The sequence below is a fragment of the Nyctereutes procyonoides genome, unplaced genomic scaffold (genome assembly GCF_905146905.1).
Source record: "Nyctereutes procyonoides isolate TBG_1078 unplaced genomic scaffold, NYPRO_anot_genome, whole genome shotgun sequence".
In the NCBI taxonomy this organism is placed as follows: Eukaryota; Metazoa; Chordata; class Mammalia; order Carnivora; family Canidae; genus Nyctereutes; species Nyctereutes procyonoides.
Window position 1 is genome coordinate 1,120,923 of NW_026575113.1, and position 13,951 is coordinate 1,134,873.

General features: G+C 36.1%; 1 protein-coding gene across 6 annotated transcripts in view; it reads left to right on the top strand.

The window, feature by feature from the left end:
• The window catches only part of TC2N (tandem C2 domains, nuclear), a 70,599-nt gene extending 57,385 nt beyond the window's left edge, over positions 1–13,214 (top strand). For all 6 annotated transcript variants that reach the window (XM_055333692.1, XM_055333694.1, XM_055333690.1 and 3 more), the window contains exons 10-12: positions 3,323–3,437; positions 5,821–6,020; positions 7,962–13,214. In XM_055333692.1, the coding sequence (XP_055189667.1) occupies positions 3,323–3,437; positions 5,821–6,020; positions 7,962–8,072 (426 nt within the window). In that variant the 3' untranslated portion in view covers positions 8,073–13,214. The remainder of the gene's footprint in view (positions 1–3,322; positions 3,438–5,820; positions 6,021–7,961) is intronic.
• The last annotated feature ends 737 nt before the right edge of the window (positions 13,215–13,951 follow it).

Here is a 13,951-nt window from a genome sequence, read left to right on the forward strand (position 1 = left end):
TCACGGTCTAATTATGCTTAACTTTTTACTTTCAACAGTAATTCTAGGAAGGCTCAGGTTTTTTTGTTCTTTAAAACATGATACATAATAATGTAAGACCAGAGATCATATCTTATATCCTCCACAGTGTTCTGCCCATTAAAAATGCACTTAATATATACCAGCTAATTGGAATTTTAATTTTGGGATTATTGGGAGATGGAAAACCACTTTGAATAGTTTTCCACAATCCAAATTGATATACTGGAACATACTAAGTGAGTTGAATTCTGAAATGGCATTGGCAAGTTAGAAATGGCAAACCCTTTGCCAAATGCTGCTCATTTTTGTGAGAGTGAGCACTACCCGTGTGTAACACTAAGGGAAGTTTTCCCACCATTAGGTGTTTTCATGTGAATTATCACATTATGGGTACAAAACCATAATAACAAAAATTTTTATCCATGGTTTCCTTGGCTTTTGTAAACAGTAAGTAACTGTTATATTTATTTTTTTTAAATGCCAAGAGCAGCAGCATTTTTTTAAATCAGCAAAGGCTTTATTTTATATATGCTACCAAAGAGATGTATGGATCCATTCTTATTCTGATAATAAAAGCAAAAATAGTACTTTCACTTATTTATCAGAATTCAGCATTTGTTGGGGCGCGTGGGTGGCTCATTTGGTTAGGCATCCAACTCTTGGTTTTGACTCAGGTCATAATCTCATGGGTTGGGAGATCAAACACCCTGTCAGGCACCATGCTCAGCAGGGAGTCTGCTTGACATTCTTTCTCTCTCCTCCTGCTCACACGCATGCACACATACGAACACTCACTCTCTCTCTCTCTCTCTCAAAATAAATAAATCTTAAAAAAAATCCAGCATTTGTTGCCAAAATAGACGAGTTTGACCATGATTTTAACTTTTTAAGGGGAAGTCTAACCTCAACAGTTGGATTTATAAAGTGGTTCACTTTTCATCGTCTATCTCTTTATTTCATATGACATGACTAATTTAATTGTATTTTTAAAAATGTTTTTAAATGAAAGTATGATTGGATAGTTAAATTAGTTTCAGGTGTGCAGCATGAGGATTTGGTAATTCTGTACAGTATTCTGTGTTTACTATAATAATTGTAGTTACCATTTATCACATGTGACGCTGTTATAGTATTCCCTGTGCTGTACTTTTTATCTCTGTGACTTATTTATTTTATAACTGGAAGTCTGTACTTTTTAATCCCCTTTATCTACTTCACCCATCCCCCCACCCATGTCCCTTCTCCCGCGGTTTTCTGTATTTAAGAATTTGTTTTGTTTTTTGGATTCCACATGTGTATAAAACCATATGATTTTTATTTTATTTTTTTCTTATAAACTTATTTTTTATTGGTGTTCAATTTGCCAACATATAGAATAACACCCAGTGCTCATCCTGTCAAGTGCCCACTCAGTGCCCGTCACCCAGGCACCCCCACACCCCGCCCACCTCCCCTTCTACCACCCCTAGTTCGTTTCCCAGAGTTAGGAGTCTCTCATGTTCTGTCTCCCTTTCTGATATTTCCCACTCATTTTTCTCCTTTCCCCTTTATTCCCTCTCACTATTTTTTATATTCCCTAAATGAATGAGACCATATAATGTTTGTCCTCTGATTGACGTGGATGGAACTGGAGGGTATTATGCTGAGTGAAATAAGTCATATGATTTTAAAAAATATTTTATTTATTTATTCATGAGAGAGAGAGAGAGAGAGAGAGAGAGAGAGGCAGAGACACAGGCAGAGGGAGAAGCAGGCTCCATGCAGGGAGCCTGACATGGGACTTGATCCTGGGTCTCCAGGATCAGGCCCTGGGCTGAAGGTGGCACTAAACCACTGAGCCACCCAGGCTGCCCTGTGATATTTTTTTAAATCTTATTTCACTTAGCATAATATTCTTTAGGTCCATTCATGTCATAGCAAATGGCAAGATTTCATTCTTATTTATGGCTGAGTGATATTCCATCATATGTATAAATATATCTCACATCTTTTTTATCTTGAGATGACCAGTTTTAAAATGCAGGATCAGGGATCCCTGGGTGGCTCAGTGGTTTGGTGCCTGCCTTTGGCCCAGGGCGCGATACTGGAGTCCTGGGATCGAGTCCCATGTCAGGCTCCCGGCATGGAGCCTGCTTCTCCCTCCTCCTGTGTCTCTGCCTCTTTCTCTCTCTCTCTTTGTCTATCATAAAAATGAATAAATAAGTAAATCTTTAAAAAAATGCAGGATCATGTTTTAAGGAAATGCCCATGATTCAGTCAATGGCATGTACTTGGAAAAGTTCTTTTTCAATGAGTCATGTCAGTTACTGGGGAATACTAGGCAATTACCAAATATAAATCTCTTCATGGAGTGTCATTCAGCTGTTTTTTTTTTTTACCTTCGTTGGCATCAACACTCACAAAGATTTTTGTGCCAGTCTATTCCGAGCCCTAGTGAGGTCTGTTAACGCGATGCTCTTGCTTTATTCCCATACCTATTCTTCTCAGCACATTAACAGTAATGTTTTTCTGTTTGGATGACTTTATGTTTATTTCTTTTATTTTTTTACTCCAGGGACCTTGAAATCCACCTAAGTAGGCTGGCTTGTGTTCCGTTTCATGAATTTACTTATGTTCTTCTGCTAGCAATAATGAAGAGCACATTTTAACTTTTCCCCTCTCTGAATCTGCTTCATTGCATTGTTTTCCTCAGGTTTTCTTTGACTTTTTCCTTATTATTTGCTATCTCATTACTTTCACTAGCTTCCTTCTTTCTAATGTTCTTCTTTGGCTGGCTTTCACTCAGCATAGCAATTCAGCCTTTAACCTACACATTTGTTGCTTGGAATAACCCTTTTTCTTCTAAGTTGGGTAGCACCTACTGTCGTGTCTACAATTGGGAAAAATAATGATGATTCTCATATTTGAAAGTTTTTATTGTAGTTTATGTATTAAAAATAATTCAAATGACTGAATTTAAGTGTTTTGGGAGTGTGGTTTTTTGGTGTTTATTTCACGGACATTTTCTTTAGTATCGCTGCTCAGGAATTTAATTTGTTTTCAATTTTAATTGTCTTTTGACCACCCTGATTTTAAAGGTGTGTATGTACATAGGTGTGATTTGGATTTTCAGAATCCATGAAAGTGAGTAGCTCATATTTACAGAATCCATAGCATTTATCCAAACCATCTTTTATATCATAGCATTGTGTGTCAATAAAAAGCTTTCAAAACTTCTTACTATAGCTCTTTATTTTTTAATTTTTGAAGTATCTGCAAAACTTTATTCTTATTTACCAAAAGGCACTTTTTTGATATCCAGGTTTGCCATGCAGAACTTGAACTGGGGACTTGTTTTCAAGCTGTAAATAGCAGAATTCAGTTACAAATTCTTGAGGCACAATACCTTCCAAGCTCTTCGACACCTCTCACTTTGAGTAAGTATATCCGTGGTTCAAAGTGGAATCTTCAACTCCTAACTCTGGGAAATGAACTAGGGCTGGTGGAAGGGGAGGAGGGCGGGGGGTGGGGGTGAATGGGTGATGGGCACTGAGGGGAGCACTTGACGGGATGAGCACTGGGTGTTATTCTGTATGTTGGCAAATTGAACACCAATAAAAAATAAATTTATTATTAAGAAAAACAAAAAAAAGTGGAGTCTTCAGAAGATATTAGTAAAAGGTAACTTTTCCTACATGTCTTAGTAATTGACATTAAAATCTTAGTTGCTTTTATTATGGAACTTAAACACTTTTTTTTAAATAATTTCACTCAGCATAATACTTAAACACTTTTAACTTAAAATTACTTTATTGGATTTCACATTTTAGTCACTGTGACAACTTTAATCCATGCTCTCTTGGTTTTTATCCATTTGATCATATTCCCTATTTAGTTCATTAGTTAATATAGATTGAGTGTCCAGAGGACCGTCAGATACATTTCACCAGCCTAGATAATTTATCCTTTCTATAGGTCTATACCCTCTGTTGAACATTCTAACTAGAAGCTTAATTTTAAAAACCTAAAAATATCAAACAGAAACACTAAAACACTTTTCCTTCCCTGTTCCTTTGGGCAGAAGAAGGGGTTCTGATACTTTGTGTTATCTAGGCCTGGTTCACATGGCTGTTCTCTGAGCTGGAAGTTTGAGGTCAGTTCTACCTGAAGGGCTAAGAGTATGGTATGGTAAGAGCGCTCCTTTATTCTTCTATAAGAGAGAATATCTGGATGTCCACTGTAACTACAAAGACTAACAATAAATGCAGTTGGCCATTCAGTTCAGGAAGCTAAGAAAACCCCAACAAACACAGAGGAAAGTAGACCTAAAGAATTAAAGGTAAAGTTGAAGTTGGTAATTACGAAGACAACAGCAAAAGACATAATCAGTAAAACCCAAAGCCCTTTCTTTGAAAAGATCAATAAAATAGACAAACCTATAGTGAGTTGGATTGAGCAAAAAATAAAACATGAACAAGGAAGAGGATAACATTGCAAATTCAGAAGAGGTTCAATAATAAATAATATCATTTAAAACTGCCAATTCATTTGAACATCTATATAAAATAACTGATTTTCAGAGAAAAGAAAATGTTGCCATTCACTCCAAAAGCAGGGGAACATCTGAATAAAATGATAACCATGTGTAGGTAGTTAAAGAATTGCCTCTAATAAAAGCACCAGGCCAAGACGATTTTACTGGTGGAGTCTACCAAATTTTCAAGGAACATTTAATTCCTATTTTATATAAGCTGTTCCAAAGCATGAAAATCAATGGAAAAAGTAACTTGATGAGGTAAGCATATTCTCGTATCAAAACAGAAAAAATAGTGCATAGAAAAAATAGCTATGGACTATTACCACTTGTGTAGATAGATGGAAGAATCATAAAATAAAAATAAGCAAATAAAATCCAACTTGGCATGAAAAGAACAAATCACCAGGACTACACAGGGTTAGTTCTAGGAAACAAGGCCATGAGAGAAGTCTACAGATGTGGTTTATTACACCAACGGGTGTCTTTCGTTAACCAAAACTGCTAATTGGGATTATCCACATCTGCATTTTCTAAATCTCATGGTCCGACTAGCTCCTCACTTTACAGCTGCCTCCTTTCTGGAAGTTTGCTCACTTTCTTGCTGCCCTGGCAGCCTCAGCTCTCCCTTGTGACGACTCATACTAGGCAGACTGCACCCTCGGCCTGAACTGTTGGCCCGTGTGTTCATCAGACTGGGCAGTGTGCTTAGGTGGAAAGCTTCAGAAACCTGAATTTTACCCAGTACAGTTCCCATCTTTTAAGACTTGACTCCCCTTCAGTTTCTTCCTGTTTTTGATCATTCTTTAATGTCTTGTACAGTGTTTGTTTGTTTTTTAAATTTTTCTCAGAGTTTATCATTATGTATGGGAAGATGAGTTTGTGCAGCTATTGTACCATTACTGGAAGCTGTCCATCTCAATCTGTTTAATGAACAGATTTTCTTTAGTGGGCATCTGTTGAACCTCTAGAGTCTCAAGCAAAGAATTGTACCTCTGTAAAATTGGGAAGTAGATTCCTCCAGCTGTCCAAAGAGTTGACCCCTCTCTTTTTCATGGCATTCAGGTTAGGGGAAGATTAAATTCCTTCAAGGTTGCTGTAGTTCTTTGTAAAGTGTGATTAAAATTACCAAGTTTACTAGCAATGTTTTCTGTTATACCTGTAGCTCATCGGATCTTTATAAGTGGTTTATATCTATTTTCACACCAAATATAATATATAGGTATATTATCTTTGTATGGCACTTAAAATAAAATTTTGCATATCACAACTTCTTATTTTTTTAGGTTTTTTTGTGAAGGTGGCAATGTTTAGTTCAGGAGAGTTGATTTATAAGAAGAAGACCCGCTTACTGAAAGCCTCCAATGGAAGAGTAAAGTGGGGAGAAACTATGATTTTTCCACTTTTACAGAATGAAAAAGAAATTCTTTTTCTCATTAAGCTTTATAGTCGGAGCTCTGTAAGAAGACGACACTTTGTGGGGCAGGTTAGTAGGGAGTTTTTTCCCTTGATCCTTTCCTTGCACTTTTCTATGCATTGAAACAGTTGGTTAACAAAAGGAATGGAGGCTAAAATTGAAGTTGAATGGAGTAAATTTCTACAGCATCATAAGTTAAAATTTAATGTTGCCACAAAAATGAAATCCTGTCAGATTTTGCTTTAATACAAGTAGTTGGAATTTCTGTGCAGTTAGGCTGCTTATCTTAGAATGAGTCTATTTCTGAGCTTCTCAGCTATAAATACCATAAGAAAGATCAGATTTTCAGTACCATTGACTAGTTAATGGTACTGACACTAAGCAATTAAATCAATTTTTCTAAGGCTGCAGATACCCAACCTCATTCTGTTTCATGTTAAATTTAACATGTAACTCTGTGTGCTATCAACTGAATTATATTAGACTTGAATTTCTAGAAAACATTAGTTTTAGCAGTGGTTGTGATGGTATTTAGATGGATGATTTTAGTGTCTGGATTACTCTCTTAAAAATTTTTTAGTAATCTGTGTAAGACAGTATAACACTTGCTTCCTTGTCAATCCTATAGGGACTTATTTCCCTTGTAGTTTCTTTTACTCTGAGTAGATTAATGTCAGCTGCCCATTGTCTTTTATCTTCATTATGATTGTTTGACTAGCATTTAAAGTCCAAAATCTACATCATTGGTTTAAAAGCTTCTGCTTGATAACAAGATGTTCTTAGCAGTCTACATGAAGTCCTCCAATTAGGTGTGAATTTCCAAAGATTAATATTAACTCTTTGACTCACTTCTTCATGTATTTTCTACCTAAAATATTTGTTTAAAAAGTTATAGTTTTGTTGTTCTTTATTTATTCCTATGTGAGAAGGAGTTTGGACTCAAGAAGTCATATGAGTAGCATACTTTTCAAAGCCATGAGGTCTGTGAAGTGCATTCAGTTAAAGTTTTCCTATATCCTCAAGCCTCAGGTACCATGTATGAATGGAATGGGAGATTTTCTTGACATGTGATTTTTCAGGATAACTTTTTTGGTGATTGCACTTTCTTGGTTGGTTGAGAGTCTAGTTAATAATAATTCTGGAAGGGTTCTTGCTGGCTATCTGTTCCTGTGGCTTCTCTGGTATCGTTAGGAACCACCATGGTTGGGGAGCCAGATGTGGACTCAGAGCCTTCCACTCATCTCAGCCAAGGAGCTCTGGTATTACCTGTTGCATATATTAGGTTCTTTGTAAGATTTTATTTGAAGGAAAAGTTCTTTAAGACCAGGAAATTTAGGAGAAAAAGTTTGAAAATTAGTAACTTGCTTCAGTTTCTTTATTTAAAAGAATTAGAAACTGAATGTCAGAGGAGTTAATTCCAAACAGCACCTGTTAGTACTAAAGCTCAGGTGAGAATTCAGGCTTTGCACCCCTTGTGCCCCTTGCCTCTGGGGCCTGTGACGGATATGATGCCTTACACTTGCGTAATGCTCTGTCGTCTTCTCAAATTCATTCATATCTATTACCTAAAGTTATAGTTTAGATTTCAGTTAAAATCATAGCTTTATCTAGTGTAAAAAGTGCTTTAAAATGTACATTTTGTACCAGTCTAACTTATATCATGATTAGTCTCAGCTTACTTTTACAAAGATGATTTTGAATGGTTGGGATCAATTGTAAGTTGAGCTCCTAGACTTATTGAATAGCGAAGGATACTAATTACTGTTTGGGGAGAAATTATTTTAGAATATCTCATATTGAATTTTTTTTCCACATTGAATTTTCAAGTTGGATTGAATCATATAAAATTAGTAAATGTTTTAATGTTGTTTTGGAAAAATGAAAAGACGTTTAATTGAAAATAATGTGAACCCAACTTCCACCTGGCTTTCATCAGTAAGAGGAAGTAACTATTTTGAACCCAATTGCTGTTTTTGTGTTAAGTTAAATGATTGTACTGTTCCTTTGCAGATTTGGATAAGTGAAGACAGTAATCACATCGAAGCAGCAAATCAGTGGAAAGAGACAGTTACAAATCCAGAAAAGGTTGTTATCAAGTGGCACAAATTAAATCCATCTTGAAGACATCACACATTAATTTGGTGAAGAACTTGACATTCTTTTAGAAGACTTACGATTTCAATTTGCTACCAATAAGAAGAGACAAATCAATACATTTGTCAACTTATTTATGGAGGTCATAATTATAATGGATCTTGTAGAAAATTAAATTCGATAAAAAATAAGATGAATTATATCAAATATCCAAAGTAAAGAGAATGTTTTAAAACTGTGCCAAAATAGACAAAATAAAGAGTGGTATGCTGGGGCAACTAAATAAATTATACAACCAATGAGAATTTCACCCATAGGTAGTTATTACTGTATTACATTTATGGATTTTTTAAAGTTTTACCTAGATATTCAAAACCTCTATTAGACATGTAGAAGACTTTACTACTGACTATTTCAGTGCTAGTCATTATTGCTTAGACCTGGACTCCGCTGTTTACCTCTTGCTACATATTTTCCCTCAGAAAGCAAAAATGAATTAAACCACTTCAACTTTTCTGTATTTAGGGAAAATTTGTGTCTTGTGTTTCTCATTTCTTGCCCATAAGTAATCATATTGCAACTTTGTACATTATTTATCTCCAAGAAACTTCAAATATAGAACACTATTTTAGCAAGAATAAATGAAAATGCCAGAAGGTTGAAGTTTAGTAGAAAACCTATTATATACACATTTTGCTATGTTTTTCCTCCCTCAAATATTTTGCCCTTTGTTTTAGTTGGAGCTGGAATAAGAAAATCATCCATAGAGCCATCCTAAGTAGCAAAATTAAATGAGCTTAGTTAGCAAGTTCAATATTTTATGATTATCACTTCCTTTTTTTCAGTTTTTTAAAAAATATAAACTACTTGTTCCAATAATATCCGTGATATTATTTTTCTCATGTTTTTCAAGAAGCCATCTTTTAGCAAATATTTTCTTTCTTTTTTATTTTGATTTTTTTGGTAGAGAGGGACAGAGGGAGAGGGAGAGAGAGAATCTATTTTTTTAAATTATTTATTTATGATAGTCATACAGAGAGAGAGAGAGGCAGAGACAAGGCAGAGACATAGGCAGAGGGAGAAGCAGGCTCCATGCACCGGGAGCCCGACGTGGGATTCCATCCCGGGTCTCCAGGATCGCGCCCTGGGCCAAAGGCAGGAGCCAAACCGCTGCGCCACCCAGGGATCCCCGAGAGAGAGAATCTTAAGCAGGTTTCACTCAAGGCATAGCCATGGGGCTCAGTCTTACAACCCTGAGATCATAACCTGAGCCAAAATCAAGAGTCCAGCTCTTAACCGAGTCGCCCTGGCGTCCTGCAGATATTTTCTATAGCAGTTTCTCCCACGTACTCATTAGAAGTCAGGATGTGGGCATGATGTCAGGTTAGTTGGGTATACAAGCTATGGCCAAAAAGAACAACTGTTGGGAGAAACAGATAACACCATCTTTGATCTTGAGAAGTCCAACTTTAGTATTGCTGAGTGGACCAGGCACTCTGTGATCGTGATCTTCCATTTTCCTTTCTACCTTACCTTATTCTACAGATGCTAAGAGATAGATGGTGATATTTTAGGCCAGAAGATATTTTGGGGTAGCTTTAGCATACCTCTAGTTCTGATGTTCTGTATATCTCATTAAAATTTTCTCAAACAATTCCTCTTTTCCTGGGTACCATCTCCACAAGGGACAAAATATACATAATTTACATGTCCTTTGCTTCTACTCCCTAGGGTTAAGTTAGGTACTCTCTAATACTGCATTGGAAATAATTTTTTTCTTAGATTTGTGAAAAATGGCATATTGATCAGTACTCACATAAACTTTCAAGAGAAATCACCTTATATCATAGTGTTTTATTTTTTTTATCATAGTGTTTTAAATCTTTGAGACAAAAGGCTTTATTGTTTAGAGCTATTTTTTTAGGTTCACAGCAAAATTGAGAGGAAAGTACAAAGAGTTCCCAGATACCACTTACCCCACGTACACACAACCTCCCCCTGTCATCAACATCTCCCACCAGGATGATAATATTTGTTAAAAATCAATGAACCTACATTGACACACCATTATCACCCAAAGTCCGTAGATTACATTAGGGTTCAATTGTGGTGGTGTCCATTCTGTGAGTTTTGACAAGTGCATAATGTCTTATATCCACCACTATAGTATCATACAGAGTAGTTTCACTGCCTTAAAAATCTTCTGCAAATGCAGCTATCTTAATAGCCACTAAATAAGTATATTGACTTTTAGATAAATAATAGGTTTTATTGTTTTTAAAAATCTGGAATTTTATTTGGGTAGCTTTTTGTGTTCGAGTAAAGCTTTCAATTCCTAAACTTGTTATATGTATTTAACTCAATTTTAAATTATTTAATTTTTAATATTTTTGCAATATGTATACAATGTGCAATTTCAGAGAAGGTGTGATTTCTTGGTTTCTTGTATGCCTTAGAATCCTAGGTAAATAAAAAGAAAACTTTTCATTTAAAGAATATTTCATCTAGAGTAGTAGTGACACAGCTAAGTTCACAAATATTGTAATTAATTGTACTTAAGCCTTTTTTCAGGTGTAATAGGTACCAGATACGGGTAATATTCTAGTTGTTTCTTTGAAGCCTTACATGAAATATAAAAAAAAACGTTCTTCTGTTAATAGTTATTCATATTATGAGAAAAACATTAGGAGCTGGTAATAAAAAAATGAGATAGTATGTAAAAATCGCCTTTGTTTTTGCTTAGGCATTTCTGGACCTTAACCCATTTATAATAAGAAGGGAGTCAAAATGGTGCTCGTTGACCAGAGGAAGCCTTGGGAGGATTCACATTGATAGCTGATATCAAACTTGCACAATGCTAATCCCTTACATTGTAATTGTTGATAAGCTTTTTGATTGATACAATTGGGTAGCTGCAGCCCATGTCAAAATATATCATCACTATTTGGCTTTCATTTGGTTTTGCATGATTTTTTTTTTTTAGCAGACCTCCTCGAGAAATTATCATTGAAGTCTATCAGTTCTGGCACTTACCAGACTGTTAAGAAGGAACCAGTGAGATTTTGAACATACATAATTGTCTGAAAATAGCATAAAGTGAACTTCTGCTTGAATGCAGTCAATTTCTACAAAACTAATGTACTGAAAGAATATTTCCCAGCAAAAATTTCTGTTGTCTGATCAAATAATAGCTTATTTTTGAAGGATTTTAGAAATTCTCATTAAGTGTCACCACTTTATATCATGGTAGTAATGGATAATCCTTTTTAAAAAAAATTTTGTAATGGATATTTTGTAGGATATATATTTTCTTGTGGTATTTGGTGGAGTATATTTGGGGAAGTACCAGATAACATATCTGTATGTACACTGTATTAGGGTTTTTCAGAGAAACAGAACCAACAGAATGTATGTATTTCTAAAAATGTATGTATTTTTTAATTACAAGAAATTGGCTCATGTTTATTGAAGCTAAGAAATCCCACAATCTGCCATGCAGGCTGGAGACCCAGGAAGACCTGTAGTATAGTTCAGTCTGACCCTGAAGCCTTGAGAACCAGAGGAACCAATGCTATGAATCCCAGTGTGCAGGCAAGAGAAGAGGAAATGTCCAGCTCAGCCATGAGGCAGGAGAAAAGGATCAATTCCTTTTTCATCTCCCTTTTGTTCTATTCAGGTTCTCAGCAGACCAAAAGGTGCCCACCCACACTGAGGAGCACAATTTGCTGAGCCCACTGATGCAAATGCTGATCATGTCCAGAAACATCCTCTCAGACACACCTAGACATAATGTAATCCGGGCATCCCTAGCCAGTCAAGTTGACACAAAAAATTAAGACATCTACTAGTGTTCTCCCAATAGGTCAGCTTAAGTTATTACTCAACAATCAATTTCAAATGCTTGAAGTTTTGGTTGAAACATTTGAATTGAGGAAAGAATTGTGAAAAGTGAGTGCATATGAAGTACCATGTCCATGTTGAAATACAGGCTTAGTGTTTAAAAAGATACTAAAATAGTTAATGTTGCCCTCCACAATTGGGTATTTTGTCTGAAGATAAATGTTGCCTGTATTTTTGGTCATTTCCTGGCGGAATCTTTTTAACTTGGTAATTACTGTTTTTTAAATGTTCATGTATAGGAAATCTGATTTGAAAAATAACTTTATCTTATTAGTTAAAACTGGTAACTAAATTATATAATGATAACTGTATTAACTGTACAACCATATTAAACTGTAGTACTCTAATAATGGTAGTAGATGTCCAGAAAGAAAGTTCTGTATGTCTTCTCAGATTGCTAGAAGGTATCAGACTCCATGCTGAGCTAAATCACTGAGTAAGATATGTCTTTAGGTGATGATTGTGTTCATTCAGTATTGATTTTCCTATTCTCATGCTGTGGAATTTGTTCTCTGAGCCACCATTCTTTAGTTTCTGAGGCAGGAGGATGATAAAAAAATATCTGCCCTTCATGATAGAACTAGATGTATTTTAACAGATTTTGTTGACTGTGGCTTTTAGTTTAATTTCTGGGTCTTTACCATTTCTTGATTATGCAGACTTGATCTTGAAACAACTAAATTTTTAAATGAATCATTTTATGTACTTAATAGTTAAACGTAAAAATGTCTATAAAGTACTTTTTGCAAAGAACTGTTGTAGGTGCTTTGAGGGAGACAGATGAATAAACCATCACTCTTTACTCTGGGGTTTTATATTTTAGCAGGGAAATAAAACATTATAAAGTAGTAAAAGCAGGTTCAAAGTATGGACAAAATGCTTTAGAGGCTCAAATAAAATCAAATGCAGCTGAATTAGGAGCACCTCTAATTTTTTTCTTTTTTTCAGGCTCCACCTGCAATCTGGGGCTTGAATTTACAATCCTGGGATCCAGTCAGGCTTCCCTGTAGGTGAAGGAATTAGGAAAACTTTGGCAAATCCCTGATTTGGAACACACAAAACCAGGCAAATCGGCAGCACTATTAATTCACGGTTGCTCTGACTCTGCCTAACTGGGTGTCTCTTGTTGTATTTACATTGTCTGCTGAGTCACTGTGAAAAAGTTTATACTTCCTTCCACTCTCTTCTAACCTTCGCACCCCTGTTCCTTTCTGTGCTCTCAGTGGAACATCTGATTTTGTGCCTCACAAAGAAAACGGTGGTTGGCATTCCTTCCACTTTCCACCATTGTATCCACAGACTTATTTTTACCCACATCCAACCTCCATGACGTTAGAAAGTCAGTCAGTCCTGGTGAATTCTGGATCCACTCCTCTGCTTTCCCGGGGATCTCATTCCATCTGTCATGCCTAATCCTTGAGTCCCTCCTTCTCCCCTGGGTCCTTCCTAGTATCATTCCAACCTCCCTGTTGCATGCACCACTGTCTCAGGATAGGTGGGTGACATGTCCAACAGGAAGATGCCAATAGACATTGTCTTGGGGGTTAGGTCTCTGGACTGATGAAGCTGTGGAGACACTATAACTCAGGAAGTGCAGTATGCTCTCCCCATATGACCATGACTGAGCCCACCTGCAGCCAGTGAAGGTTTCCAGAAGCCCTGTTTTCTCACTAGGGTTTTTATTCTTTCCCCACTTTCCCTCTCCCACCTGCCCACTCCTAAGCCTTCATTTCTGCTTCCTCAACAGGAAGTTCTCTACTAGATACTACAATCAGTAGAGAACAATCCCAACAAACTCCTACGCAATTACTAAGAATTAAGTGTAAACTCTAGGGTTAGTTTCTTTGCACAACTTCTCTTAGGTCACCTATAATTCAGGCCTCTCTCTGGTCTATTTCCTTTTATAAAAAAAAATCCTAGACTTCTCACCTTGTTCTAGATTCTGCCTTATTTGGTCTCCCCGTTATAGATAATTTCCAGCTGTTCTGACCTTAGCCTAGCGGCTT